The sequence below is a fragment of the Salmo salar genome, chromosome ssa18 (assembly GCF_905237065.1).
Source record: "Salmo salar chromosome ssa18, Ssal_v3.1, whole genome shotgun sequence".
NCBI lineage: Eukaryota > Metazoa > Chordata > Actinopteri > Salmoniformes > Salmonidae > Salmo > Salmo salar.
The window spans coordinates 63637113-63664812 of record NC_059459.1 but is presented as its reverse complement, the minus strand read 5'-3'; the positions used below and the strand labels follow the sequence as shown (position 1 = coordinate 63664812).

Genomic DNA, 27700 nt, shown 5'->3' with positions numbered 1-27700 from the left:
AGATGTGTACCTTTGCTGGGAATAAGCCCAGGCATTTCCATGCAAAAAGCCCCATGAGCACTAACAGGTGAAGTCCATAGGAGTACATCAAATTTGGTGTCAAATGAATGCTAAGAGTCTATCTTTTTATGCTTTATTAATACCAATCAGATTCTAAGCCCTGTCTAAGCTATATGGAATTGTTTTAAGAAGGTCTTACCAAGGATCATTTAGCTATTTTATTTTCAAATTCAAGACCCCTTGAAGAACCCCCAAAATATATATTTTTTAAACTATTTGATGAAAAAAATGTTTTGGCCTTAATGCTATTAGCCCATACAAACACATCGAATAACAGATTCATTACATGGAACAACAGATAGTCCCCCACAAAGATCTAAATAAAGTTTGTTCTGAAGTGTCTCTCCTATATCTGAGAGATATAAGAAAGATTAGGAAACATGTATCTATTTTTTTCTCCATGTATTTAACCACATAATTTTGGCATTAAACATTCTCCATATACAGTAACAGTCAAAAGTTTGGACACACCTACTCATTCAAGGGTTTTTCTTTATTTTTACTATTGTCTACAGTACATTGTAGAATAATAGTGAAGACATCAAAATGATGAAATAACACATGGAATCATGTAGTAACCAAAAAAGTGTTAAACAAATCAAAATACATTTTATATTTGCGATTCTTCAAAGTCGCCAACCTTTGCCTTGATGACAGCTTTGCACACTCAAGGCATTCTCTTAACCAGCTTCACCTGGAATGCTTTTCCAACAGTCTCGAAGGAGGTCCCACATATGCTGAGCACTTGTTGGCTGCTTTTTGTAAAAGACCAAGTCCATATTATGGCAAGAACAGCTCAAATAAGCAAAGAGAAACGACACTCCATGAAGGTCAGTCAATCCAGAAAATGTCAAGAACCTTCAAAGTTTCTTCAAGTGCAGTCGCAAAAACCATCAAGCGCTATGATTAAACTGTCTCTCATGTGGACCGCCACTGGAAAGGAAGATCCAGCGTTACCTTTGCTGCAGAGGATAAGTTCATTAGAGTTACCAGACTCAGAAATTGCAGCCCAAATAAATGCTTCACAGAATTCAAGTAACAGACACATCTCAACATCAACTGTTCAGAGGAGACTGCGTGAATCAGTCCTTCATGGTTGAATTGCTGCAAAGAAACCACTACTAAAGGACACCAATAAGAAGAAGAGACTTAGGCCAAGAAACACGAGCAATGGACATTAGACCGGTGGAAATCTGTCCTTTGGTCTGATGAGTCCAAATTTGAGATTTTTGGTTCCAACCGCCGTGTCTTTGTGAGACGCAGAGTAGGTGAACGGATGATCTCCGCATGTGTAGTTCCCACCGTGAAGCATGGAGGAGGTGTGATGGTGTGGGGGTGCTTTGCTGGTGACACTGTCAATTATTTATTTAGAATTCAAGGCACACTTAACCAGCATGGCTACCACAGTATTCTGCAGCGATACTCCATCCCATCTGGTTTGCTCTTAGCGGGACTATCATTTGTTTTTCAACAGGACAATGACCCAACAGACCTCCAAGCTGTTTAAGGGCTATTTGACCAAGAATGAGAGCGATGGAGTGCTGCATCAGATGACCTGGCCTCCACAATCATCCGATCTCAACCCAATTGAGATGGTTTGGGATGAGTTGGACCGCAGAGTGAAGGAAAAGCAATCAACAAGTGCTCAGCATATGTGGGATCTCCTTCAAGACGGTTGGAAAAGCATTCCAGGTGAAGCTGGTTGAGAGAATGCCAAGAGTATGCAAAGCTGTCATTGATTTGTTTAACACTTTTTTTGGTTACTAAGTGATTCCATATGTGTTATTTTTTATGTCTTCACTATTATTCTACAATGCAGAAAATAGTAAAAATATAGAAAAATTCTTGAAGGAGTAGGTGTGTCCAAACTTTTGACTGGAACTGTATACTTCCATTCACTGTTTCAGTTAGCGGTAGTCCAAACAGTTCAGATGCCAGTGGCAACAGTCGTCCCAACCATTTAACATTTTCGGGATGTCTCATGCTCTAACACTGCTCTAGCTCTGTCACCTTTTATTGCAAATGCGGAAGTTCAACATAGGCAGATGCGGTGGATTGAGAGCATCCGATGCAAAAAGCTGATATCACTAGCTTCAACTGACATATTTTTATGGAGATTTTGTTATTTTGCAAATTCGATTTCCGCGGGGGAGCAGATGTCGACCTTAGGGGGTTTAAGGCATATATACATTTTTTAACCATTTTCCATCATAAAAACATGGAATAAGTAAAGGCTTTGATTTCTGGTCAAACAGATGAAAAAAATGTCCTAGAAAACATCTAGCAGAAAAAGTCTTAAAATGTATTAGAAATACATTCAAAACACAATAATGTTGAAGTGAAGACCCCTCCCACTTAGCACAAACTGGTTGAATCAATGTTGTTTCAATGTAATTTGTCAACATTTTGTGATGTTGAATCTACCTGTAAAATATATTTGATAAAAATAAATCAACTGTTGTTTTGAGGGTGTAATTTCAACCACAGGATTATGTCATCATATGAGCGAATTTTCAACATAGACAAACCTTGTATAAAGTATGTTGAATTTCTACCTTTGAAACAACGTCAGATCTTCAGCGTTATATCCAGTATCAGAAAAAAACTATAGGCTGGGCAGCACCTCCTACTGGAGAGTTGATCAATCTACAGCTTTAAGCAATCTTAGCTTTGATATTTGTCACTGGCTTCTACCAATGTGCTATCATGAGAATGATTATTGAGAGATCTCTTAATAACTAAATACATTCACTGTTGCATTCGAAATCATTCCAAAGGGTAGGTTTAATAGAGCAAATGAAATGTAACCATGCTATAAAGCATTTGCAAAGTCATCAACAGCTATTGTTTCAATTCAACCCAGGGTTCAACTAACAATAGACAATACATTTGGGCCTAGGGTTTCAAGCTTTGGTTGATTTCAAATGTAATCTTCAAGTTAATGATGAATCAAATCAAATCAAATCAAATTTATTTATATAGCCCTTCGTACATCAGCTGATATCTCAAAGTGCTGTACAGAAACCCAACCTAAAACCCCAAACAGCAAGCAATGCATGTGAAAAAAGCACGGTGGCTAGGAAAAACTCCCTAGGAAAAACTCCCTAGAAAGGCCAAAAACCTAGGAAGAAACCTAGAGAGGAACCAGGCTATGAGGGGTGGCCAGTCCTCTTCTGGCTGTGCAGGGTGGATATTATAACAGAACATGGTCAAGATGTTAAAATGTTCATAAATGACCAGCATGGTCAAATAATAATAATCATAGTAGTTGTCGAGGGTGCAACAAGCACGTCCGGTGAACAGGTCAGGGTTCCATAGCCGCAGGCAGAACAGTTGAAACTGGAGCAGCAGCACGGCCAGGTGGACTGGGGACAGCAAGGAGTCATCATGCCAGGTAGTCCTGAGGCATGGTCCTAGGGCTCAGGTCCTCCGAGAGAAAGACAGAAAGAGAAAAAGAGAGAATTAGAGAGAGCATATTTAAATTCACACAGGACACCGGATAAGACAAGAGAAATACTCCAGATGTAACAGACTGACCCTAGCACCCCGACACATAAACTACTGCAGCATAAATACTGGAGGCTGAGACAGGAGGGATCAGAAGACACTGTGACCCCATCCGATGATACCCCCGGACAGGGCCAAACAGGCAGGATATAACCGCACCCACTTTGCCAAAGCACAGCCCCCACACCATTAGAGGGATGTCTCCAACCACCAACTTACCGTCCTAAGACAAGGCCAAGTATAGCCCACAACGATCTCCGCCATGGCACAACCCAAGGGGGGGGCGCCAACCCAGACAGGAAGACCACGTCAGTGACTCAACCCACTCAAGTGACGCACCCCTCCCATGGACGCGCGGAAGAACACCAGTAAGCCAGTGACTCAGCCCCTGTAATAGTGTTAGAGGCAGAGAATCCCAGTGGAAAGAGGGGAACCGGCAAGGCAGAGACAGCAAGGGCGGTTCGTTGCTCCAGCCTTTCCGTTCACCTTCACACTCCTGGGCCAGACTATACTTAATCATAGGACCTACTGAAGAGATAAGTCTTCAGTAAAGACTTAAAGGTTGAGACTGAGTCTGCGTCTCTCACATTGGTAGGCAGACCATTCCATAAAAATGGAGCTCTATAGGAGAAAGGACGTGGTATCCAACTAACTAAACCAAAAATAAAACTTAACGTTAAGCCAGGGGCTCAGATGAAACTATCCAAGCAGTAGATATTCTACATCTCCTTTAAATGTAGATCATTGGTTGTGTAGTTAACCAAACACAAGTCAATATTACTTTTGTAATACACTAAATAGCCTAAAGTTAAGGCTATCTTACAAACTAATGTAACATTCTCAGCCTCCTTCACTCATGCTGCTAAACATACCCTCGTAAAACTGACTATCCTACCGATCCTTGACTTCGGCGATGTCATTTACAAAAAAAACTCCAACACTCTACTCAGCAAATTGGATGTAGTCTATCACAGTGCCATCCGTTTTGTCACCAAAGCCCCATATACTACCCATCACTGCGACCTGTATGCTCTCGTTGGCTGGCCCTCGCTACATTTTCGTCGCCAAACCCACTGGCTCCAGGTCATCTATAAGTCTCTGCTAGGTAAAGCCCCACCTTATCTCAGCTCACTGGTCACCATAGCAACACCCACCCGTAGCATGCGCTCCAGCAGGTATATTTCACTGGTCATCCCCAAAGCCAACACCTCCATTGGCTGCCTTTCCTTCCAGTTCTCTGCTACCAATGACTGGAACGAATTGCAAAAATCACTGAAGCTGGAGACTTATATCTCCCTCTCTAACTTTAAGCATCAGCTGTCAAAGCAGCTTACCGATCACTGTACCTATACATAGCCCATCTGTAAATAGCACACCCAACTACCTCATCCTCATATTGTTGTTTATTTATTTTTTGCTCTTTTGCACCCCAGTATCTCTACATGCACATCATCATCTGCACATCTATCACTCCAGTGTTAATGCTAAATTGTAATTATTTCGCCTCTATGGCCTATTTATTGCCTTACCTCCCTAATCTTACTACATTTGCACACACTGTACATAGATTTTTCTATTGTGTTATTGACTGTATGTTTGTTTATCCCATGTGTAACTCTGTGTTGTTGTTTTTGTCGCACTGCTTTGCTTTATCTTGGCCAGGTCGCATTTGTAAATGTGAACTTGTTCTCAACTGGCCTACCCGGTCCAATAAAGGTGAAATCATTTTTTAAAATTAAAATAAACATTAAAATTAGTAAAACATTTATGGCCACATTTTGAGGTTACTGTAACTATAAATGTCTTCTCATGTAATCATATAAAGTGTGCATGTTCAAGATAGCGTGAACAGGTCATCATATGTCTGTGGAGATCTTCACAATTGCTGTAATAATCTGTGCAGAATCTTGAACGGCATTGATCACTTGCACCCTGTACTTTATTGTAATCTCAACTGCAATCCAGGTCAATCTCCTGTAAATTGCTCTGGCTAAGAGTGTGTGCTAAATTATTAAACTGTCAATTTAGTTCTGCTATTAGATGAAGCACATTGATAACACATTCATCAGTTGTATAAATAGATAACATATCTGACATTGTATTCCCATTGGAACTTTGCTGTGCTTTTAATGGTTGAACGCACAGTGATAGACATTTGGATGACAACTAAACCCAAAATCTGACATTGTTTTTCCATTGGAATTTGGTTGTGCTTTTACATGGTTGAAATCATAGTGATAACACATTGGGAATTCAACAAACTTCTGGCTGACATTTTGATTGGGCTAATATAGGTTGACATCTCATTGATCAATGTCTCTACCAAATATTACACAAATGTCCACATTGAAAGGACGTGGTATCCAACTAACATCAGCAGTTATATTTAGTTTTGCAGAAAGAATTTGCCTTTTGTAGGTTTAAGAAATATTGCCTAGTGTTTTGTCATTCTGTTTCCAAAAACCCACAAATCTTTAAGATATTTTCAAATGTCGCTCCCTCATGATGAGAGAGGACAATAATAGTTCACACGAGTAACGAGTAAAGTTAGACCTACCAATTAGTTATGGTGTTTTTACTGATAAATCATTTGGTTTATGATTTATTAAATGATTAAAATGCGTCATTCTGTTACCAAACCATTAACCGAATTACCAAAAAATCTGTAATAGAATTGCCTACAATGGGAATTCATAGCAGTCACAAACCACCGTTGGATCACCTGCTGCAGTCCTTCCTTCCACTGGCATACTGTTATGTTCAGCTCATTACAGTTTTCTTTCTCTTTCACATGTTTTTTTTTTTTATTTAATTTAACCTTCGTTTAACCAGGCAATTCAGTTAAAAACAAATTCTTATTTACAATGACTGCCTACCCCGGCCAAACCCGGATGACACTGGGCCAATTGTGCGCCGCCCTATGGGACTCCCAATCACACCCTGTTGTGATACAGCCTGGATTCAAACTAGGGTGTCTGTAGTGACACCTCTAGCACTGAGATGCTGCGCCACTCAGGAGCCCTTGTCAAAGAAAGAGTGTGAAAACCATCTGTACAACCCCTCCCTCTCTCTCTCTCTCTCTCTCTCTCTCTCTCTCTCTCTCTCTCTCTCTTTCTCTCTCTCAATTCAATTCAATTCAAGGGCTTTACTGACATGGGAAACATATGTGAACATTGCCAAAGCAAGTGAAGTAGATAATAAACTCTCTCTCTCTCTCTAGTTAATGTCACCTCTCCTGGCTCTTACTAACACCTACCCATAAGTCTCCTCTCTATTCCATTTACTGTAACCAGCCCTCTCACCAACTGAGCAATGACTGAGTGGTGCAATGGTCTAAGGCACTGCATCACAGTGCAGGTGGCATCACTACAGTCCCTGGTTTGAATCCAGGCTGTATCACATCCGGCTGTGATTGGGAGTCCCATAGGGCGGAGTACAATTGGCCCAGCATTGTCTGGGTTTGGCAGGGGTAGGCCGTCATTGTAAATAAGAATTTGTTCTTAACTGACTTACCTAGTTAAATAAAGGTTAAATACATTTTAAAAATGTAAATGTCCATGGATGTTGAAAAGTAATTGACATTTGGTCAGTCCAAATCTGAACCAATCATAGATGACCGTTTCACAAGTTTGGACAGTATAGCACAGTAAAGTAGAGTAGAGAGAATAGGTCAGTAAAATACAATAAGGTACTGCACAGTAGGCCTAGAATTTAGTACAGTAGGCCTAGAATTTAGTGCAGTATAATTTACTGTATTGTTCAGTACAGTACTGAACTATACTCTACTGTACAGTACAGTACTGAACTATACTCTACTGTACTGAACTCTACTCTACTGTGCTGTACTGTACTATATTCTACCGTACTGTACTGTGCTCTTCTGTGCTGTACTGTGATTGATACAAATTTGGTCTGGTCCGGTCCGGGCCATCCACATTTGGTCTTGTTTGGGGCGGAGCTCAGCAGAATAATAGCCAGTGTGTAGAATAATACCCAAACAAACAAAGGAGGATAGTACATGTTTCTACCTTTGTGTACTTATTCAGGATACATCACCATTAAGGGAAGGATGTTCATAATTATGCATTTCTTTATAATACAGGTCAGGGACCCATGATGTCATTCTGTTACCATCATTCTGTTACCGAGTGTTAATCCACTTTACTTAGGTCTACTGTAGTTCAATTACCAAAATAGATATATATTTTTTAACTCAAGTTGTCATATTTTAGCTGACACCCCATTCTTTCTGCAGACATCTTTGAATCTTAATTTGGGGTAGATCTTTTTTTGTAAAATTATGTGTGGAAATTGTTAAAAGTAGTCCTTATGCATAGAGTTGTATGGTTTGTTTCTCTTTGCATTAGATGGTTTTGTTTGGCATACTTTTCAAGCCCGCCTACAAAAAATCCACATTTATGCAACCATTGTTATAATAACTACCTCTTAGAATAAATTGAATATTCCACTTATCCCAGCTGCAATTTCTCCCTCATAGAGTTGTACCCCCTTCATGTTAACCATTTCCTTACCACCACATCACTACTCACCAGCTTTTTGCTGTTAGTCAGAGAGGAAGAGGCGAAGCGAGAGGTTTTACTCTGCCCAAAATCTGTCCATGAAAAAGAAGCCCATGAAGTGAGGAATATGTACAGTACCAGTCAAAAGTATGGACACACCTACTCGTTCCAGGGTTTTTCTTTATTTTTACTATTTTATACATTGTAGAATAATAGTGAAGACATCAACACTATGAAATAACACAATGTAGTAATCATGTAGTAACCAAAAAAGTGTTAAACAAATAAAAATATATTTCATATTTGAGAATCTTCAAAGTAGCCACACTTTGCCTTGATGACAGCTTTGCACACTCTTGGCATTCTCTCAACCAGCTTCATGAGGTAGTCACCTGGAATGCATTTCAATAAACAGGTGTGCCTTGTTAAAAGTTAATTTGTGCAATTTCTTTCCTTCTTAATGCGTTTGAGCCAATCAGTTGTGTTGTGACAAGGTAGGGGTGGTATACAGAAGATAGCCCTACTTGGTAAAAGACCAACTCCATATTATGGCAAGAACAGCTCAAATAAGAAAAGAGAAACGCCAGTCCATCATTACTTTAAGACATGAATGTTAGTCAATCCGAAAAATGTCAAGAACTAGTGCAGTCGCAAAAGTGCAGTCGCAAAAACCATCAAGAGCTATGATGAAACTGGTTCTCATGAGGACCGACACAGGAAGACCCAGAGTTACCTTTGCTGCAGAGGATAAGTTCATTAGAGTTACCAGCCTCAGAAATTTCAGCCCAAATAAATGCTTCACAGAGTTGAAGTAGCAGATACATCTCAACATCAACTGTTCAGAGGAGACTGTGTGAATCAGGCCTTCATGGTCGAATTGCTGCAAAGAAAACACTACTGAAGGACACCAATGAGAAGAAGAGACTTCCTTGGGCCAAGAAACACGAACAATGGACATTAGACCAGTGGAAATCTGTCCTTTGGTCTGATGATTACAAATTTGAGATTTTTGGTTCCAACCGCAGTATCTTTGTGAGATGCAGAGCAGGTGAATGGATGATCTCTGCATGTGTGGTTTCCACCGTGAAGCATGGAGGAGGAGGTGTGATGGTGTGGGGGTGCTTTTCTGACGCTGTCGGTGATTTATGCCATCCCATCTGGTTTGCGCTTAGTGGGACTATCATTTGTTTTTCAACAGGACAATGACCCAACACACTTCCAGGCTGTGTAAGGGCTATTTGACCAAGAAGGAGAGTTATGGAGTGCTGCATCAGATGACCTGGCCTCCAATCACCCAACCTCAACCCAACTGAGAAGGTTTGAGATGAGTTGGACCGCAGAGTGAAGGAAAAGCAGCCAACAACTGCTCAGCATATGTGGGAACTCCATCAAGACTGTTGGAAAAGCATTCCCGGTAAAGCTGGTTGAGAGAATGCCAAGAGTGTGCAAAGCTGTCATCAAGGCAAAGGGTGGATCATTTTAAGAATCTAAAATCTAAATTTTATTTTTTATTTATTTAACACTTTTTGGTTACTTCATGATTCCATGTGTGTTATTCCATAGGTATGATGTCTTCACTATTGTTCAACAATGTAGAAAATAGTAAAAATATAGAAAAACCCTTGAATGAGTAGGTGTGTCCAAACTTTTGACTGGTACTTTTGGCATAGACTTTCCCATTGAAGGCTTCCACCATTTTAAAGTAGTCAACTGAGTGGGGATTCCTATCAGTTGGTAGCAATCAGCCAATGGAGAAGAATAACATTGACTATCTTATAATTTAGATGGAGCCTCAATGGCGCTGCCCATGTTATCACTGACGCTATAATGGCACAGATACAAAGATCAGTCCTCTATCTATCTCTATGGTTTGTTGTTTGTGTATCTGCCCTCTAATTGGCTAGAATCGTCCCACCTGATTTGGCTCCTCCCCCATGCCTTCCATCTTTGAGGACATGTATTTCCATCGTTAGAGCAGTCACTCGAATATCTTGTCAATATATGAAACAATTTTTGCGTTGGTGCATGCACTTGCATACCCGGAAATAGTGTGAGTGGGTGGACCGGCCGGGTGAGAGAGATATAATAGAATTGTATCGTTACAGTGTCACCCTCGCCACCCCGGGGGCCCTCGAGTGGAAATTCCATTGATTGTTTAATCTTATTTGCAACAGCGGTACATGTGTTTTTATTGACGTTGGATAATTCACCGTGGAATGATCAACCCTTGCGAGAAGTTTTTTTTGGGCATTTTTCCGTAATTTCCGTGACGCAAGGGCACATCAACGTACAGAGAACAAGGAGCTAACATGAGCGAAGTGGAGAAACGTGTCTATCATGAACTAATCGAATGCAGTTATTTGATTATTTAAATTGTTCTAATCAATTCAGTAATAACATATTAGTCAAATAAGAGAGAGGCGCGATTCGATTGATTCACTGACACCTAATGTCATGATTTGATGTGGAGAAGAATATAATTCAAGAGAACACAAGTTATTTGTGGAAAAACCTACAAACAATGCAATATACTTTTAATATGTAAGATATATCTTACATATGGCTATATAACCTTAATTATATTTTCGCACCCACTGTCCCATGTCATTCAATATCAATAGAAATAGTTGCGTTTGCGTTGTTGGTGTAATTTGTATCAAACCAACTGAAGGATGACTGTCAAACTGGACTTTGAAGAGTGTCTCAAAGACTCCCCCCGATTCAGGTAAATCTAGATTAGCCCTTGAATAACATTTTTTTATGACTTAGGCAACAGTCTACATGTATGCATTATTCATTCAGTTACATTGTAAGGTGAGAGCTATTTTGTAAACGCTGCATAAATATATGTGACTACCATTTTTATTACAGTTACAATAAGTTATAATACCTGATTAAAGGGTAGGCCTGTGTAGGTCTACTCTATGTTTTTGCAATACATTATTCAGATAGTTTCAGAACTGTTACATGTCCACAGAGGGTAAAATTATGACAAATGATGCTTGCATCCACCCTAACTGAGGAAATAGAGAAGTGATTACATTTTTTTTTAGGTCAAAGCTACCTGAACAATATTATCTTGAGTTGGCATATAGGCCGACAGTGTGTTAGGCTACACCATTGTAGTTCAGTCAGCACAACCACATGATGAACTTGTCAAACGAGTGTCAGCCCTGCAGATAGTTTGGGTTCTTGCCTCTTGCTTGGGGTCACGTTTATCACTGTGATGAGTCGAATGAGTTTCTTTGGCCATTGACACTGGGGCGAGACACTGCCTGGGATGGGACTGGCTTTGTGTGCTGGAATGAAAGAGTATTTATACAATTTTATACAACTAAAATGACTTTTTCATTTGTAGCACTGGTGCTCCCAACTTTAAAACGTTAGTTAAAACAAATATGATACAAATGTAACATCAGCCATACCGGACGCGAAACACAAACGTTGAATTTTGCTATTCATGTATTAGGTGCATTGGTGCTAATCAAAATTCTAGGTCACACAGCACAGTATTTAGGAGCATATGCCACCAAGATGGTTGTAAGTCAACGTAGGAATGCAGCACGCCAACCTCTGCTTGGCCTATTCTCTTTCAGAGAGTCAAAACTGTATTTATTTCGACTCTAAAAGAAACACAACATAAGACCAAAAGGGAAGTGTATTTTGGGGTTTTGACTGTAGCTAATAAGAGGTTTGTTCCAGTGGGTGTGCCTCCCTTTTTTTTAGCTGGCAGATCAGAAGACGTGACAGTGGTTAGACTCTTACTCTCTTGCCCTTTCTTTGTCTCTCGGCCTTTGCCGTTTTATCTTTTCGTAATTCTTGTTTGATTAACCCTGCAAGTTTTTTTTAAAGACCTTTTATCTTTTTTCTCACTCTTTCTTTCTCTTTCATTCTCTCTGTCTCTTTCTTTCTTTCTCTCTTTCTCTTCTCTCTCTCTCGCTCCCTTCTTCATTCTTGGCTCACGGTCTCTCTGGGAGGAACACGCAGTGTCGGAAAGTTTGACATGTTTGCGGCAGTCATTGGTGCATTCTGCAGCGGTGAGGTCTCATATTTGACAGAGAACAGAGAGGGAGGAGGTGGAGGAGGAGAAAAAGGGGGGAGGAGAAGGTTTTCGATGTAGGCCATGGTCGAACTCTGTTAGGCCTTCATATTCACACACAGCTAGCGTGAAGGACTGGAGAGGGAGGAGAGGGTGACATTTGGAGAAAAGAGGCTTTGAAAGAATAGAAAAGAGGCTTTGAAAGAATAGAAAAGAGAGAAGTGAAAGAAGGATAGAAGAGAGAGGGACATCTCGGGAAAGATGTATGAAAGTGGAGAAGAGAGGCTACCACAGTATACAAACGTCTGCCTCCCGTTGCTAGGTAACCGGGGGCGGCCTGGGGTTGTGGAGTGGAACAGGAAGTGAAGCGAGAGATACTGACGTGATAAACAAGAGACAGGAAGTGTGTTTTTTGGGGGTGGATCGCTATGGAAACTTGAGGTCTCTCTCTCAGGCACACTTACTCATACAAATGCATAGACAGTTTAATCACCTTGGTATCATCTTACAAACACACACACACACACACACACATCTTTCAGAGGTTAATGAATATGATGTGTGTCTAATGACACAGGCTTTGTTCCGTCCTCATCAATTCTATCTTTGCCCTTATTCAAAGTGTTATTTTTTCTTATTTACTGTCTTTTGTCCCCCCCACCAAACCTTTGTCAGTCTTGTATTGGTACCCCTGTCATGCTAGTCCCATTTCAATGTCAACCGTACTGAGCTAAATAAACTGCAGCCACTGTCTCTACTACACTACCAGCAGACAAACACACACTCTCTGTCTCTCTCTCCCTCACTCCTCTCTCTCTCTCTCTCTCTCTCTCTCTGTCTCTCTCTCTGTCTCTCTCTCTGTCTCTCTCTGTCTCTGTCTCTCTCTGTCTCTCTCTCTGTCTCTGTCTCTCTCTCTGTCTCTCTCTGTCTCTCTCTCTCTGTCTCTCTCTGTCTCTCTCTCTCTGTCTCTCTCTCTCTCGGCTCTCAATTCAGTTTAGGGGTTTTTATCGGCATGGGAAACATATGTTAACGTTGCCATAGCAAGTGAAATGGATAATAAACAAAAGTGAAATAAACTATAAAATATTAACAGTAACATTACACTTCCAAAAGAATAAAGACATTTCAAATGTCATATTATGTATATATACAGTGTTGTAGTAGTGTACAAAAGGGAAAATAAATAAACATAAATATGGGTTGTATTTACAATGGTGATTGTTCTTCACTGGTTGCCCTTTTCTTGTGGCAACAGGTCACAAATCTTGCTGCTCTGATGGCACACTGTGGTATTTAATCAAATATATATATATGAGAGTTTATCAAAATTGGATTTGTTTTCGAATTCTTTGTGGGTCTGTATAATCTGAGGGAAATATGTGTCTCTAATATGGTCATACATTTGGCAGGAGGTTAGGAAGTGCTGCTCAGTTTCCACCTCATTTTGTGGGCAGTGTGCACATAGCCTGTCTTCTCTTCAGAGCCAGGTCTGCCTTCGGTGGCCTTTCTCAACAGCAAGGCTATGCTCACTGAGTCTGTGCTCTCTCTCTCAGCTCTCCCTGTCACTATGTCTCTCTTTCACTCTCTCTCTCCATCTGCTGCGCTCCTCCTCGCTCTCTCTCTCTTTTTGTCTTTGTGCTTTCTCAGTGTCTTGGGTGGAAGGCAGCGGAAACCACACTGTTGGGCCGTCGGTGAGGAAAAAACAGAGGAGATACTGACTCACAGACAGTCACAGCAGTCACAATCTCCTTCCACTGCCCTTCTGACAGGCCCATGTTTATAAACCGTACCAGATATCATTGGAAGCATCATGTGTACTGTTGGTGATTGAACTCTCATGATGTCCGATATCACAGCCACAGACATTTCTACTGTAGATCGGAGAGCACTGTGCAAGCAGCTCAACATTCAGACCAGGATGGTGTGGATGCGTTGGTCAAGACCCTCTGTCTGTGGTGGTGTGGCTTAATGTTGGTAGAGCATGGTGTTTGCAACGCCAGGGTTGTGGGTTTGATTCCCACGGGGGACCAGTATGGGGGGGGGGAAAGAATGTATGAAACGTATGCATTCACTACTGTAAGTCGCTCTGGATAAGAGCGTCTGCTAAATGACTAAAATGTAAATGTAAATGAGTAATGTGGCGACGTGTGTCTGTGTTTCATCCAGGGCTGACATTGAAGTGGTGGAAGGAGATGTCAGTGAATTGGAGACGCGATTAGAAAAGGTGAGAGAGTCTCTCTCACACACACACACACACACACAAAGTTCTCTCCAAACCTCCCCACTTTTCCGTTATGCTCCCAGTATCTAACCACTACTTCTATAAACATACCCCGGCCATCCATGCCGTGGAGGAAGTAGTTGGACAGGGTCAGTTTCTTCCTCTTAGTAGTGACTATGAACTGTGATAGACATGGTGTTTCACCTGAGTTGAAGGGAACCAACTCCAGTACTGCTTCCCCACCCTATTGTTACCAGAGATAAAGTAACTGACCACACATTGAAAGTACAATCGCTTGATCTTCCTAATTCCCTGAAGGGATTGGCGCGCGTAACATTTTCAGATGCGTACTCTGGTCATCAATGTTCCGATTCCTGTGAGTCTCAACCTATTGTGCGTCTGGACAGTGATCATATTTGTCAGTGATCTCATGCCGTGTTACCTCCATGTCATATTGAAATGTTGTGTCATGCTGTATGCGTTGTAGTGTGTTCTGACATCTTTTGCAACGTGGAATTGTGTTGTGTTGAATCCTGACACATTGTGTTATTGTGTAGCTGGTGAAGCAGTGCCACTCCATGCTGGAGGCTGGCAGGGCCTACTGTCAGACCAGCAAGAGCTTTGTCACAGGGCTCAAAGAGCTGGGCCACCACTGTTCTGGGGACAACATGATGGGGGTGAGTCTATAGAGATGCTGGGAACTACACTCGAACCACTGATTTGGGATCAGTGTAGGAGGGGCCGATTTGTATATAGGGCTATTATTTCTTAATAGTGTTGTGTTAAGTTATGGTTAGTGTTATATGCTTAAGTAATAAGGCACGAGGGGGTGTGGTATATGGCCAATATACCACGGCTAAGTGCTGTTCTTAGGCACGACGCATCGCGTTGTGCCTGGATACAACCCTCAGCTGTGGTATATTGGCCATATACCACACCCCCTCGTGCCTTATTTCTATTATAAACTGGTTTCCAACGTAATTAGAGCAGTAAAAATAAATGTTTTGTTATACCCGTGGTATACGGTCTGATATACCACAGCTGTCAGCCAATCAGCATTCAGGGTTCTAACCACCCAGTTTATAATTATGTCTTTATCATAGTACATTCTTATGAAGGGAAGGGAAGGGTGGCAGGTAGCCTGCCGGTTAAGCGCATTAGGCCGGTAACCAAAAGGTTGCTGGTTGGAATCCCCGAGCCGACTAGGTGAAAAATCTACCAATGTGCCTTTAAGGCACTTAACCCTAATTGAACATCTGCTAAATGACTAAAATGTAAGTGGAAGTTGTATTGTATTCAACCATTGATAAATAAGTTAAAAATCATTCCGTGTTCTTTTCTCATAGGAGTGTTTGGAGAAATTCTCCCAGAAGCTGGAAGTGATTCTGGAAGCTCAGGGGGTGAGTTGGACTCCTCTACTGTGCATCGCTTGCCAACAACATTAGTTACTGTAGCAACCACTTTTAAATGTCAGGTATCTGAGTATCTCTCTCTTTCTTCCTCTCCTTCTCTCTCTCCATCTACCCCACCTCCCTTTTTTCCCCTCTATCTCTCTCACTCTCTTTTTGTCCTAGGAAGTGATTGAGACCACACAGAAGTCGGTGAAGTTGAAACTGCAGAGTTTTGTGAAAGAGTGAGTGAGTCTGGCACTCCTTCATAATTGTAGTATTGTTTCAAACCACTACCATAGACTGCTGCCACAGTATCCCCCAGTCCCACCCACATCTTTATGGGCCACGTTCATTCATCCCTCTCTCCCCCTCCCCTTCTCCCAGGGACGTGCGTCGGTTCAAGGATGTGCGTAAGGAGTTTGAGCGGGGCAGTGAGAGCCTGGAGGCGGCGTTGGGCAGGAACGCTCAGGCCCCCCGGGGGAAGCAGCACGAGGTGGAGGAAGCCAGCCATGCCCTCCTCAATGCCCGCAAGACCTTCCGTTCCGGGGCCCTCGACTACGTACTGCAGGTGAGGTCATCAAAGCTGGATGAGAGTTTATTTTGGGGAAGGACCAAACTTGGTTAATTGACGTTAAGGATGCTACAGACGAAATATTCACTTACACACTCGCATGCACGCTCTCACACACATTGGGCCTGGTTTGAGTTTGGTTTGAAGTGGTTTGCCTGGAATTGAGTTACAGACGACTAGTTTTGAAACTATCAGTTGTAGTCTCCAGCTCATGTTGGAATCTTGTTCATTACACTGCTTGCTTTCTGTTTGATGACATGCAATGCCTCAAACAAAATACCAGAGAGAACTTTTACACAAGAGATTTGTCAGGGGGACCAGGACATGTTTCTAACAAATGGCATTGATGAAATATGTTAGTGCTTAGTGACATGTGTTTTGCTGTGGAGAATGCTAACAGCACCTCTGCTTAGTGACGTGTTTTGCTGTGGGGAATGCTAACAGCACCTCTTCTTAGTGACGTGTTTTGCTGTGGGGAATGCTAACAGCACCTCTTCTTAGTGACATGTGTTTTGCTGTGGGGAATGCTAACAGCACCTCTGCTTAGTGACATGTGTTTTGCTGTGGGGAATGCTAACAGCACCTCTGCTTAGTGACATGTGTTTTGCTGTGGGGAATGCTAACAGCACCCCTGCTTAGTGACATGTGTTTTGCTGTGGGGAATGCTAACAGCACCTCTGCTTAGTGACATGTGTTTTGCTGTGGGGAATGCTAACAGCACCTCTGCTTAGTGACGTGTTTTGCTGTGGGGAATGCTAACAGCACCCCTGCTTAGTGACATGTGTTTTGCTGTGGAGAATGCTAACAGCACCTCTGCTTAGTGACATGTGTTTTGCTGTGGAGAATGCTAACAGCATTGCCTAAGGGTTTCCCTGTAGCAGGCTGGTAACTATTAATACCCAGTGGTTAGCACTAGCTGCAGTCATACCAACACACATGTTCTGTCCTCTCCTGTTCACTCACTCGTCCTCTTTCCAAGATCAATGTCATCGAGGCCAAGAAGAAGACAGACATCCTGATGGCGGTGAGTTTCATTGCGTGGGAACGTTTATCGTCGGAAATATTTCAAGTGTCGCATGGTTGAGTCCACATGTGGGTGTTGAATGATTTGTTTACTTGAGCAGTTGTTGGCTTGTCTTTGTGGCTGCATGTATTGTTTAGTCTGAGTGTACGATGATGTTTTATTCTGGGTTTCTGTCAGATGGTGTCTATGATGGAAGCCCAGTCCCAGTTCTTCCAACAAGGTCACCAGTCCCTCTCTGAGCTGGCCAACTATCGACGCACCCTGAGTGAAGAGGTAACAAGGACAAGTGGGGGATTATTTTTTTAGGATCCCCATTAGATGTTGCAAAAGCAGCAGCTACTCTTCCTGGAGTCCACATGAAACATGACATAACACAGAACATCAATAGACAAGAACAGCTCAAGGACAGGAATGAAAGGGAAAGGGAGAAGTGTGTGGGATACACCATGAAGAAGGAAGCGATCTGTTCAAGTACACTACCGTTCAAAAGTTTGGGGTCACTTAGAAACGTCCTTGTTTTCCATGAAAACATACATGAAATGAGTTGCAAAATGAGTAGAAAATATAGTCAAGATGTTGACAAGGTTATAAATAATGATTTTTAATTGAAGGCCACAATTATTATAGCAAACTTTGCTTTCATCAAAGAATCCTCCATTTGCAGCAATTACAGCCAGGCATTCTAGTTAATAATCTGAAGCGATTTCACCCCATGCTTCCTGAAGCACCTCCCACAAGTTGGATTGGCTTGATGGGCACTTCTTACGTACCGTACGGTCAAGCTGCTCCCACAACAGCTCAATAGGGTTGAGATCCGGTGACTGTGCCCGCCACTCCATTATAGACAGAATACCAGCTGACTGTTCTTCCCTAAATAGTTCTTGCGTAGTTTGGAGCTGTGCTTTGGGTCATTGTCCTGTTGTAGGAGGCAATTGGCTCCAATTAAGCGCTGTCCACAGGGTAATGCATGGCATTGCAAAATGGATTGATAGCCTTCCTTCTTCAAGATCCCTTTTACCCTTTACAAATCTCCCACTTTACCACCACCAAAACACCCCCAGACCATCACATTGCCTCCACCATGCTTTGTGATCCGAACACCTCAAACTTAGATTTGTCAGACCATAACACTTTTTTCCAATCTTCCTCTGTCCAGTGTCTGTTCTTTTGCCCATCTTTTCTTTTTATTGGCCAGTCTGAGATATGGCTTTTACTTTGCAACTCTGCCTAGAAGGCCAGCATTCCGGAGTCGCCTCTTCACTTTTGACATTGAGACTGGTGTTTTGCGGGTACTATTTAATGAAGCTGCCAGTTGAGGACTTGTGAGGTGTCTGTTTCTCAAACTAGACACCCTAATGTACTTGTCCTCTTGCTCAGTTGTGCACCGGGGCCTCCCACTCCTCTTTCTATTCTGGTTAAAGCCAGTTTGCACTGTTCTGTGAAGGGAGTAGTACACAGCGTTGTACGAGATCTTCAGTTTCTTGGCAATTTCTCGCATGGAATAGCCTTCATTTCTCAGAACAATAATAGACTGACGAGTTTCAGAAGAAATGTCTTTGTTTCTGGCCATTTTGAGCCTGTAATCGAACCCACAAATGCTGATGCTCCAGATACTCAACTAGTCTGAAGAAGCCCAGTTTTATTGCTTCTTTAATCAGACAACAGTTTTCAGCTGTGCTAACATAATTGCAAAAGGGTTTTCTAATGATCAATTAGCCTTTTAAAATGATGAACTTGGATTAGCTAACACAATGTGCCATTGGAACACAGGAGTGATGGTTGCTGATAATGGGCCTCTGTACGCCTATGTAGATTTTCCCCCAAAAATCTGCCGTTTCCAGCTACAATAGTCATTTACAACATTAACAATGTCTACAACGTATTGCTGATCAATCTGATGTTATTTTAATGGACAACAAATGTTCTTTTCTTTCAAAAACAAGGACATTTCTAAGTGACCCCAAGCTTTTGAATGGTAGTGTATGTTGTTCAGATGTTGACATTAGCGATCAGAGAGAGTGAAGTGAAGTAAAATAGATTAATGAAAGTGAGTGGAAGAGGAGGGGGACAACTTCTTCTCTTTGATCAGCGTTCCTTTTCCCCCCAGGGCTCTATTTTTTTTTTTACATTAGAGAAATGGCAAACCGCAACCCCCTCCCCTTTTTTAAATTGTATTCTTGTTTATTGAGATAGCCTCTAATAAAAACAACACCAGCTTGATTTAATTTAATTTGAGGGACCTAGGAATTAGTTTGTTTTGAAGCAGATTTCCTGCTATTTTCCATAGTTTCACAAGACTCTTTTAGATAGGCTATTTAATGGATAAGGAAAATAAAGGCTAGACCTGATTTCCTCAAATGGTATTCCGCTACCAAATATATGATTTCTGTTTTCAATTTAATTATACATATTCTCTTTTACAGAAAGTTAATAGATCAGTTGATTGCGACAGAGTCCCACATTGTACAAGGTGACTTCCCAAGCAAAATCCAATTTTTTTGACTCCTCTACTTTTGAAGGTCGAAGCTCAGCTTCTGAATGTCATAGAGACAAACCAAAGATATCGCGTCTTCCTCTTCCGCTTGTTTCTATCCTAAATCATCACAGATGTATGCGTACTTTTAGATCAGTATAAACAATCATGAATTGTACAAAAAAATCAAGGAAGGTGCTGCACCCCCACACAACGTCGGCACACCCAATATGTGGGGGCGTGACCCCTAGGTTGGCAACCCCTGTCTTAGATGGAAGGTTTATTCTAGCAGTTGATTCCATGGATGAATTAGTAACACGAGTCCTAACAATGTTGCCAGGAGGGACGAAGTCACAAGGTGAAGTTCCCTCTCATCGTGACAGGAAACAGTGTGGGCACCATCAACAGGAAATATTTCACATGACTTAAAAGTGTGTGTGTGTGCACCTGTGTGAGCGAATGTGTGTGTGTGGCCATGTGCTTGCATGTTTTCATCTAGTCATACAGTAATGTTAGTGCTACGCTTGGATGGCCACTGTAGCATAACTGGACGTGCTGTCATACATGGAGCTCTAGGACTGCAGTCAACAGTAGACTACAACTAGCCGGTGCGTAAATTAGTCTGCACATCCGAGAGCAGCTTGAAACCGGAAAGCAAGTCACCTTTCACAGGACCATTTTAAAGCCACAAAGACTGATTTTAGCTGTTACCGGAAATGGTGAAGGATTGCGAAGCAGAATGAGAGAGAAAGAATGAGAGCGAAGTTGCTTAAAGACTGCTGGATCATCTGAAATCGTTCTGAGAAAGAGGGAGAGAGAGCGAAAGTAAAATTGCTATACGAAGCTGCTGGAGAGTTTACCTCGATCCATCGGCCAGAAATTGGGAGAGGTTCAGCACTTCCTCCTTCCTGTTTTCCCCCAGAGGAGGAAGTCTGGAGTGAAGGACTCCCTGACCTCCACCTGAGCGCTGTACAAGCCTGAAGCCATTTGTTTCCTCGCCTGATTTTCCTCAACAGTTTCTACATTCATCTTTACAACTCTATATCCAAAAACATACTGTCCAGTATACTGTGTACATTATTCTCTTCTCTTTTATTTAGTGGCCTGACTGAACGGACCTATCATACTGAACTGCTGTGTGTTATTTAGGATAATGTGCATCATTTGAGATATTGGATTGTAGGGCTGTGGCCATACCAGTATCGCAATATTTGTTTCAATGGCTAAAATGAGAACACAAAGTAGACAACTCTTTGGTCTTTTAGAAACCTGTTGTATGTAAACATTTTGGTTGCTATGTCTTGGAAAATAAATAAATGTGACTCTGGATGACAACATAATGATGCTTGTTTCCAACGTTAGGGCTGTTTTTTCCTGAAGTATCGTGGCAAGGAAACAAAACACTAACGAGTATCTCGATACTGGCCCTATTGGATTTTTTTTGTTTTTTAAATCAAATTGATTGTGCCTGACTTTTTTTCTCTCTCTCTCTCACACACACACACACAGCACACTCAACTAGTGTTGAATTCCGCCAGGGAGAAGAGAGACATGGAACAGAGACACGCTGCCATTAAGAAAAAGGTAAACACGGCTGGAACCAAACACTACAGTAAAGAAAGAAGCTAATCACAGACCACCAGGAAGGCTTCCATGTGATTACGCTAGCTCCATCCTCTGAGGATACACAGTGCATTCGGGAAGTATTCAGACCCCTTGACTTTTTCCACATTTTGTTACGTTACAGCCTTATTCTAAAATGTATTAAATCATTTTTTCCCCTCATCAAGCAACACACAATACCCCATCATGACAAAACAAAAAACGTTTTTTAGATATTTTTTTTAATGGAAATACATGACGTCTAGTTAAGTATTTAGACCCTTTACTCAGTACTTTTGGCAAACTCCAAGCGGCCTGTCATGTGGCTTCCATCTGGCCACTCTACCATAAAGGCCTGATTGGTGGAGTGCTGCAGAGATGGGAGAACATTCCAGAAGGACAACCACCTCCACAGAAGAACTCTGGAGCTCTGTCAGAGTGACCATCAGGTTCTTGGTCACCTCCCTGACCAAGGCCCTTCTCTCCCGATTGCTCAGTTTGACCGGGTGGCCTGCTCTAGGAAGAGTCTTGGTGGTTCCAAACTTCTTACATTTAAGAATAATGGAGGCCCCTGTGTTCTTGGGGACCTTCAATGCTGCATAATTGTTTTGGTACCCTTCCCCAGATCTGTGCCTCAACATAATCCTGTCTCAGCGCTCTACAGACAATTCCTTCGACCTCATGGCTTGGTTTTTGCTCTGACATGCAATGTCAACTGTGGGACCTTATATAGACAGGTGTGTGCCTTTCCAAATCATGTCCAATCAATTTAATTTGCAACAGTTGGACTCCAATCAAGTTGTAGAAGCATCTCAAGGATGATCAATGGAAACAGGATGCACCTGAGCTTAATTTCGAGTCTCATAGCAAAGGGTCTGAATACTTATGTAAATAAAACGTTTCTTACAAACTGTTTTCACTTAGTCATTACGGGGAATTGTGTGTAGATTGAGGGGAAAGAAATAAAATCATTTTTAGAATAAGGCTGTAATGTAACAAAATGTGGAAAAAATCAAGGGGTCTGAATACTTTCCAAATGCACTGTAGACAGGAAGACCTTATGACATAATTTTCTTTCAAACATAGCTTGGGGATCAACTGGCATCACTGCATTCAAATGATACGTCCTGATACTAACATCCCTTCCCTACAGTCATGTATATGTTTGTGTTGTGTTTATGTTGTGTTGGTAGGATGTCTCATATGATAACTCCTTAATGGATTTCTGTGCTGATGCACCCAACGGTATCGCCATGGAAGGCTACCTGTATAAGAGGGCTAGCAATGCCTTCAAGACCTGGAGCAGGTATGTTACTTTACCTTTACCTTTCGATTTCTCTTTCCCTCTCTCTTTCTCTGTTTCTGTGCTGTATGTTGTTCTCCCCCTCTTTCGCTTTCTCTCTCTTCTCTCCTTCTCTCTCCATCACTCACTTGCCACGTTCAAAACAGCTGGGAAGTCGGACTTGGAATTCCAATTCGGGGACTCGGGCCTCTTTCTAGAGCTCTGACTTTCCAACCTGAAGATCACTGACCTCATGGTCATGATTTGATCTCGTGTTTTGAACGCAGACTCTCTCTCTTTCTCGCTCTCTCAATTCAATTCAAGGGCATTATTTGCATGGGAAACATGTTTACATTGCCAAAGTAAGTGAAGTAGATAATAAACAATAAAAATGTACTGTGAACATTAGACTCACAGAAGTTCCAAAAGAATAAAGACATTTCAAATGTCATTATGTCTATATACAGTGTTGTAACGATATGCAAGTAGTTCAAGTACAAAAGGGAAAATAAATATGGGTTGTATTTACAATGGTGTTTGTTCTTCACTGATTGACCTTTTCTTGTGGCAAAAGGTCACAAATCTTACAGCTGCGATGGCACATTGTGGTATTTTACCTTTGTGGATCTGTGTAATCTGAGGGAAATAAGTGTCTCTAATATGGTCATACATTTGGTAGGAGGTTAGGAAGTGCAGCTCAGTTTCCACCTCATTTTGTGGGCAGTGTGCACATAGCCTGTCTTCTCTTGAGAGCCAGGTCTGCCTACAGCGGCTTTTCTCAATAGCAAGGCTATGCTCACTGAGTCTGTACATAGTCAAAGCTTTTCTTAAGTTTGGGTCAGTCACAGTAGTCAGGTATTCTGCCACTGTGTACTCTCTGTTTAGGGCCAAATAGCATTCTATGTTGCTCTGTTTTTTTTGTTAATTCTTTCCAATGTGTCAAGTAATTCTCTTTTTGTTTTCTCATGATTTGGTTGGGTCTAATTGTGTTGCTGTCCTGGAGCTCTGTGGGGTCTGTTTGTGTTTGTGAACAGAGCCCCAGGACCAGCTTGCTTAGGGGACTCTTCTCCAGGTTCATCTCTCTGTAGGGGATGGCTTTGTTAAGGAAGGTTTGAGAATCACTTCCTTTTAGGTGGTTTTAGAATTTAATGTCTCTTTTTCTGGATTTTCATAATTAGTGGGTATTGGACTAATTCTGCTCCTCATGCATTATTTAGTGTTTTACGTTGTACACAGAGGATATTTTTGCAGAATGCTGCATGTAGAGTCTCAATTTGGTGTTTGTCCCATTTTGTGAATTCTTGGTAGGTGAGCGGACCCCAGACCTCACAACCGTAAAGGGCAATGGGTTCTATAACTGATTCAAGTATTTTTAGCCAGATCCTAATTGGTATGTTGAATTTTATGTTCCTTTTGATGGCGTAGAAGGCCCTTCTTGCCTTGTCTCTCAGCTCATTCACAGCTTTGTGGAAGTTACCTGTGGCGCTGATGTTGAGGCCGAGGTACAGTATGTATAGTTTTTGTGTTCTCTAGGGCAATGGTGTCTAGATGGAATTTGTATTTGTGGTCCTGGCAACTGGACCTTTTTTGGAACACCATTATTTTTGTCTTACTGAGATTTACTGTCAGGGCCCAGGTCTGGCAGAATCTGTGCAGAAGATCTAGGTGCTGCTGTAGGCCCTCCTTGGTTGGTGACAGAAGCACCAGATCATCAGCAAACAGTAGACATTTGACTTCAGATGCTGCAGACTGTTCTATATACGTTGAAGAGGGTGGGGCTTAATGTCTGTCTCTCTGTCTCTCTCTGTGTGTGTCTGTCTCTCTCTCTCTGTGTGTCTGTCTGTCTCTCTGTCGCTCTCTGTGTGTCTCTCTGTCGCTCTCTGTGTGTCTCTCTGTCTCTCTCTGTGTGTGTGTGTCTGTCTGTCTCTCTGTGTGTCTGTCTGTCTCTCTGTCTCTCTCTGTGTGTCTGTCTGTCTGTCTGTCTGTCTGTCTCTCTCTGTGTGTGTGTCTGTGTGTCTGTCTGTCTCTCTCTGTGTGTCTGTCTGTCTGTCTGTCTCTCTCTGTGTGTCTGTCTGTCTCTCTGTCTCTCTCTGTGTGTCTGTCTGTCTCTCTCTGTGTGTGTGTCTGTCTCTCTCTCTCTCTCTCTCTGTGTGTCTGTCTGTCTCTCTGTCTCTCTCTCTGTGTGTCTGTCTGTCTCTCTGTCTCTCTCTCTGTGTGTCTGTCTGTCTCTCTGTCTCTCTCTTGTGTGTCTGTCTGTCTCTCTGTCTCTCTCTGTGTGTCTGTCTGTCTCTCTGTCTCTCTCTGTGTGTCTGTCTGTCTCTCTGTCTCTCTCTGTGTGTCTGTCTGTCTCTCTGTCTCTCTCTGTGTGTCTGTCTCTGTCTCTCTCTGTGTGTCTTTCTTTTCTTCTTTATATTTCACTGCTTTTTCTTTCCACCCATTATTTGGCCCTCTTAAGCTGTAGTAGTTTGTGCCCAGAGAGGTTTTTAATGGTTCAGCCTAGGAAGGTGATTGCATTATTCATTGTCATCTCCTTTTGATCTCCTGTCTGGCGGCTGTAGGCGCTGGTTCTCTATCCAGAAAAATCAACTGGTCTACCAGAAGAAATTCAAGGTGAATTTCTGAAAGCCACTGCTTTACTTTTCAATGCATTTTTAATAGCAATCCATGCAGACACAAAGAGAATAAAAAACACAGACACACTTTCACAGGCTGACCGTGTCCTATTCCCTCTCTCAGGAGCAGCCCACCGTGGTGATGGAGGACCTGCGTCTGTGCACAGTGAAGGTCTGCGCTGACAACGAGAGACGATTCTGCTTTGAGGTGGTCTCACCGTCCAAGTGAGTGTACTGTCTGTATACATGCAGTTTGTCTGTGTGTGCTGATGTTGCCATTGATGTTAGTTTTGGGCGTGTGGTATTTACATAGTAATCGTGTGTGTGTGTGTGTGTGTGTAGGAGCTGTCTGTTACAGGCGGACTCAGAGCGTCAGCAGCAGGGCTGGATCAGTGCTGTCCAGAACAGCATTGCCTCAGCCTTCCAGGAACGCAGAGAAGACCCACACAGCCCAGTGAGAACACACACCTTATTTATTCACTCTGTGTTGGGGAGTAATGTAACTACATGTAGTTCAACTAGTAATGTAACTACATGTAGTGCAACTAGTAATGTAACTACATTTTGCAGTAGCTTGGTTGTAGTTGAACTAAATTTAAATCTAGGTAGTGGTTTCAGTAGTTAATCACTTTTTTGCTATGTAGCGGTGTAGCTAATGACTGGAACTACTTTTATTGCTAAATAAAATATTTGGCAGCAGCCCTGCCTAATTGTCATTTAATTTTTTTTTTGTGTTTAATAGGCTAAATTACACATTCGGTTAACATCTGACCGCAAAGGGATCTGTCTCTTTTTGCAATTTGTAGTCTATGACATTGCAGATTTACATATGATCATTTTCACGAAGTAGGTTGGAATCATTGAACTATTTATCCAAAGTAACTTTAGTTATGTAAACTATACTCTTAGTGTAGCTATAGTGGAGCTTAACTTCTTCCAGTGTGAAGTAATTGGTAGCTTGGTAGATTATTTAGTTTCCCCAACACACGACACTTGTATTTTCAGAAGCAGAGTTGTAACTCATTGTCTACAGAAAGTGCAGTGATCAACACTCATTCCATATGTTTGTGTTTACCTCTCTCTCTCTCTGTGTCTCTGTCTCTGTCTCGTTCTCTCTTTGTCTCGTTCTCTCTCTTTCTCTGTGTCTCGTTCTCCCCCACTCTGTCTCTCTCTCGTTCTCACCCACTCTCTCTCTCTTTTGCTCTGTCTCGTTCTCCCCCACTCTCTCTCTGTCTCGTTCTCCCCCACTCTCTCTCTTGTTCTCCCCCACTCTCTCTTTCGCTCTCTTGTTCTCCCCCACACTCTCTCTTTCGCTCTGTCTCGTTCTCCCCCACTCTCTCTCTCTCTGTGTCTCTGTCTCTGTCTCGTTCTCTCTTTGTCTCGTTCTCTCTCTTTCTCTGTGTCTCGTTCTCCCCCACTCTGTCTCTCTCTCGTTCTCACCCACTCTCTCTCTCTTTTGCTCTGTCTCGTTCTCCCCCACTCTCTCTCTGTCTCGTTCTCCCCCACTCTCTCTCTTGTTCTCCCCCACTCTCTCTTTCGCTCTCTTGTTCTCCCCCACACTCTCTCTTTCGCTCTGTCTCGTTCTCCCCCACTCTCTCTCTCTCTCTTTCGCTCTCTGGTTCTCCCCCACTCTCTCGTTCTCTCTCTCTCTCTCTCTCTCTCTCTCTCTCTCTCTCTCTCGTTCTCCCCCACTCTCTCTCTCTCTCGTTCTCCCCCACTCTCTCTCTTTCGCTCTCTCGTTCTCCCCCACTCTCTCTCTGTCTCTCTCACACACACACACACACACAGAGGGAGCGTTGCAGCTCCGTGTCGGGCAGCCCAGGAGGAGGGGTGTTTGGGGATCAGGAGAAGACGGGGGGCCGCGAGGCTCTGGATCAGGTCCAGGCCATCCCGGGGAACAGGCAGTGCTGCGACTGTGGAGAGCCTGGTCCGGACTGGGCCTCTATCAACCTGGGGATCACCCTCTGTATCGTCTGTTCCGGGATACACAGGTAGGATGTACACACACACACACACACATATATATTTATATATATATATATATTTATATTTATATATTTATATTTATATATTTATATATTTATTTATATATATATTTAACTAACTCCCTTCTTCTCGGTGTCCTTCTGACAGGAGTCTGGGTGTCCACTTCTCTAAAGTACGCTCCCTCACCCTGGACTCCTGGGAACCAGAGCTGGTCAGGGTAAGACGATGTACATGCTCTAAGCAGATATGGCTTTCTTGAAGAAAATATTATCTTAATTCATAGCTTTTTTTCATACAATGTAAAGACAATTCTTAAAGCTGCAATATGCACTTTTTTGGCCACCTGACCAAAAGCACATAGAAATGTGAGTAATAGATATGTCATTCTCATTGAAAGCAAGTCTAAGAAGCA

General features: G+C 42.3%; 1 protein-coding gene across 1 annotated transcript in view; it reads left to right on the top strand.

Annotated features, from left to right (window-relative positions):
- The first annotated feature begins 10198 nt into the window (after positions 1-10198).
- acap1 (ArfGAP with coiled-coil, ankyrin repeat and PH domains 1) overlaps positions 10199-27700 on the top strand; it is a 24003-nt gene continuing 6501 nt past the window's right edge. The window contains 15 exon segments of the mRNA NM_001140300.1: positions 10199-10812; positions 14293-14350; positions 14905-15024; positions 15694-15747; positions 15922-15980; positions 16123-16306; positions 17289-17333; positions 17511-17606; positions 21316-21390; positions 22602-22714; positions 25249-25300; positions 25427-25527; positions 25645-25756; positions 27091-27293; positions 27436-27505. Coding sequence (NP_001133772.1) covers positions 10760-10812; positions 14293-14350; positions 14905-15024; positions 15694-15747; positions 15922-15980; positions 16123-16306; positions 17289-17333; positions 17511-17606; positions 21316-21390; positions 22602-22714; positions 25249-25300; positions 25427-25527; positions 25645-25756; positions 27091-27293; positions 27436-27505 — 1395 coding nt within the window. The 5' untranslated portion in view covers positions 10199-10759.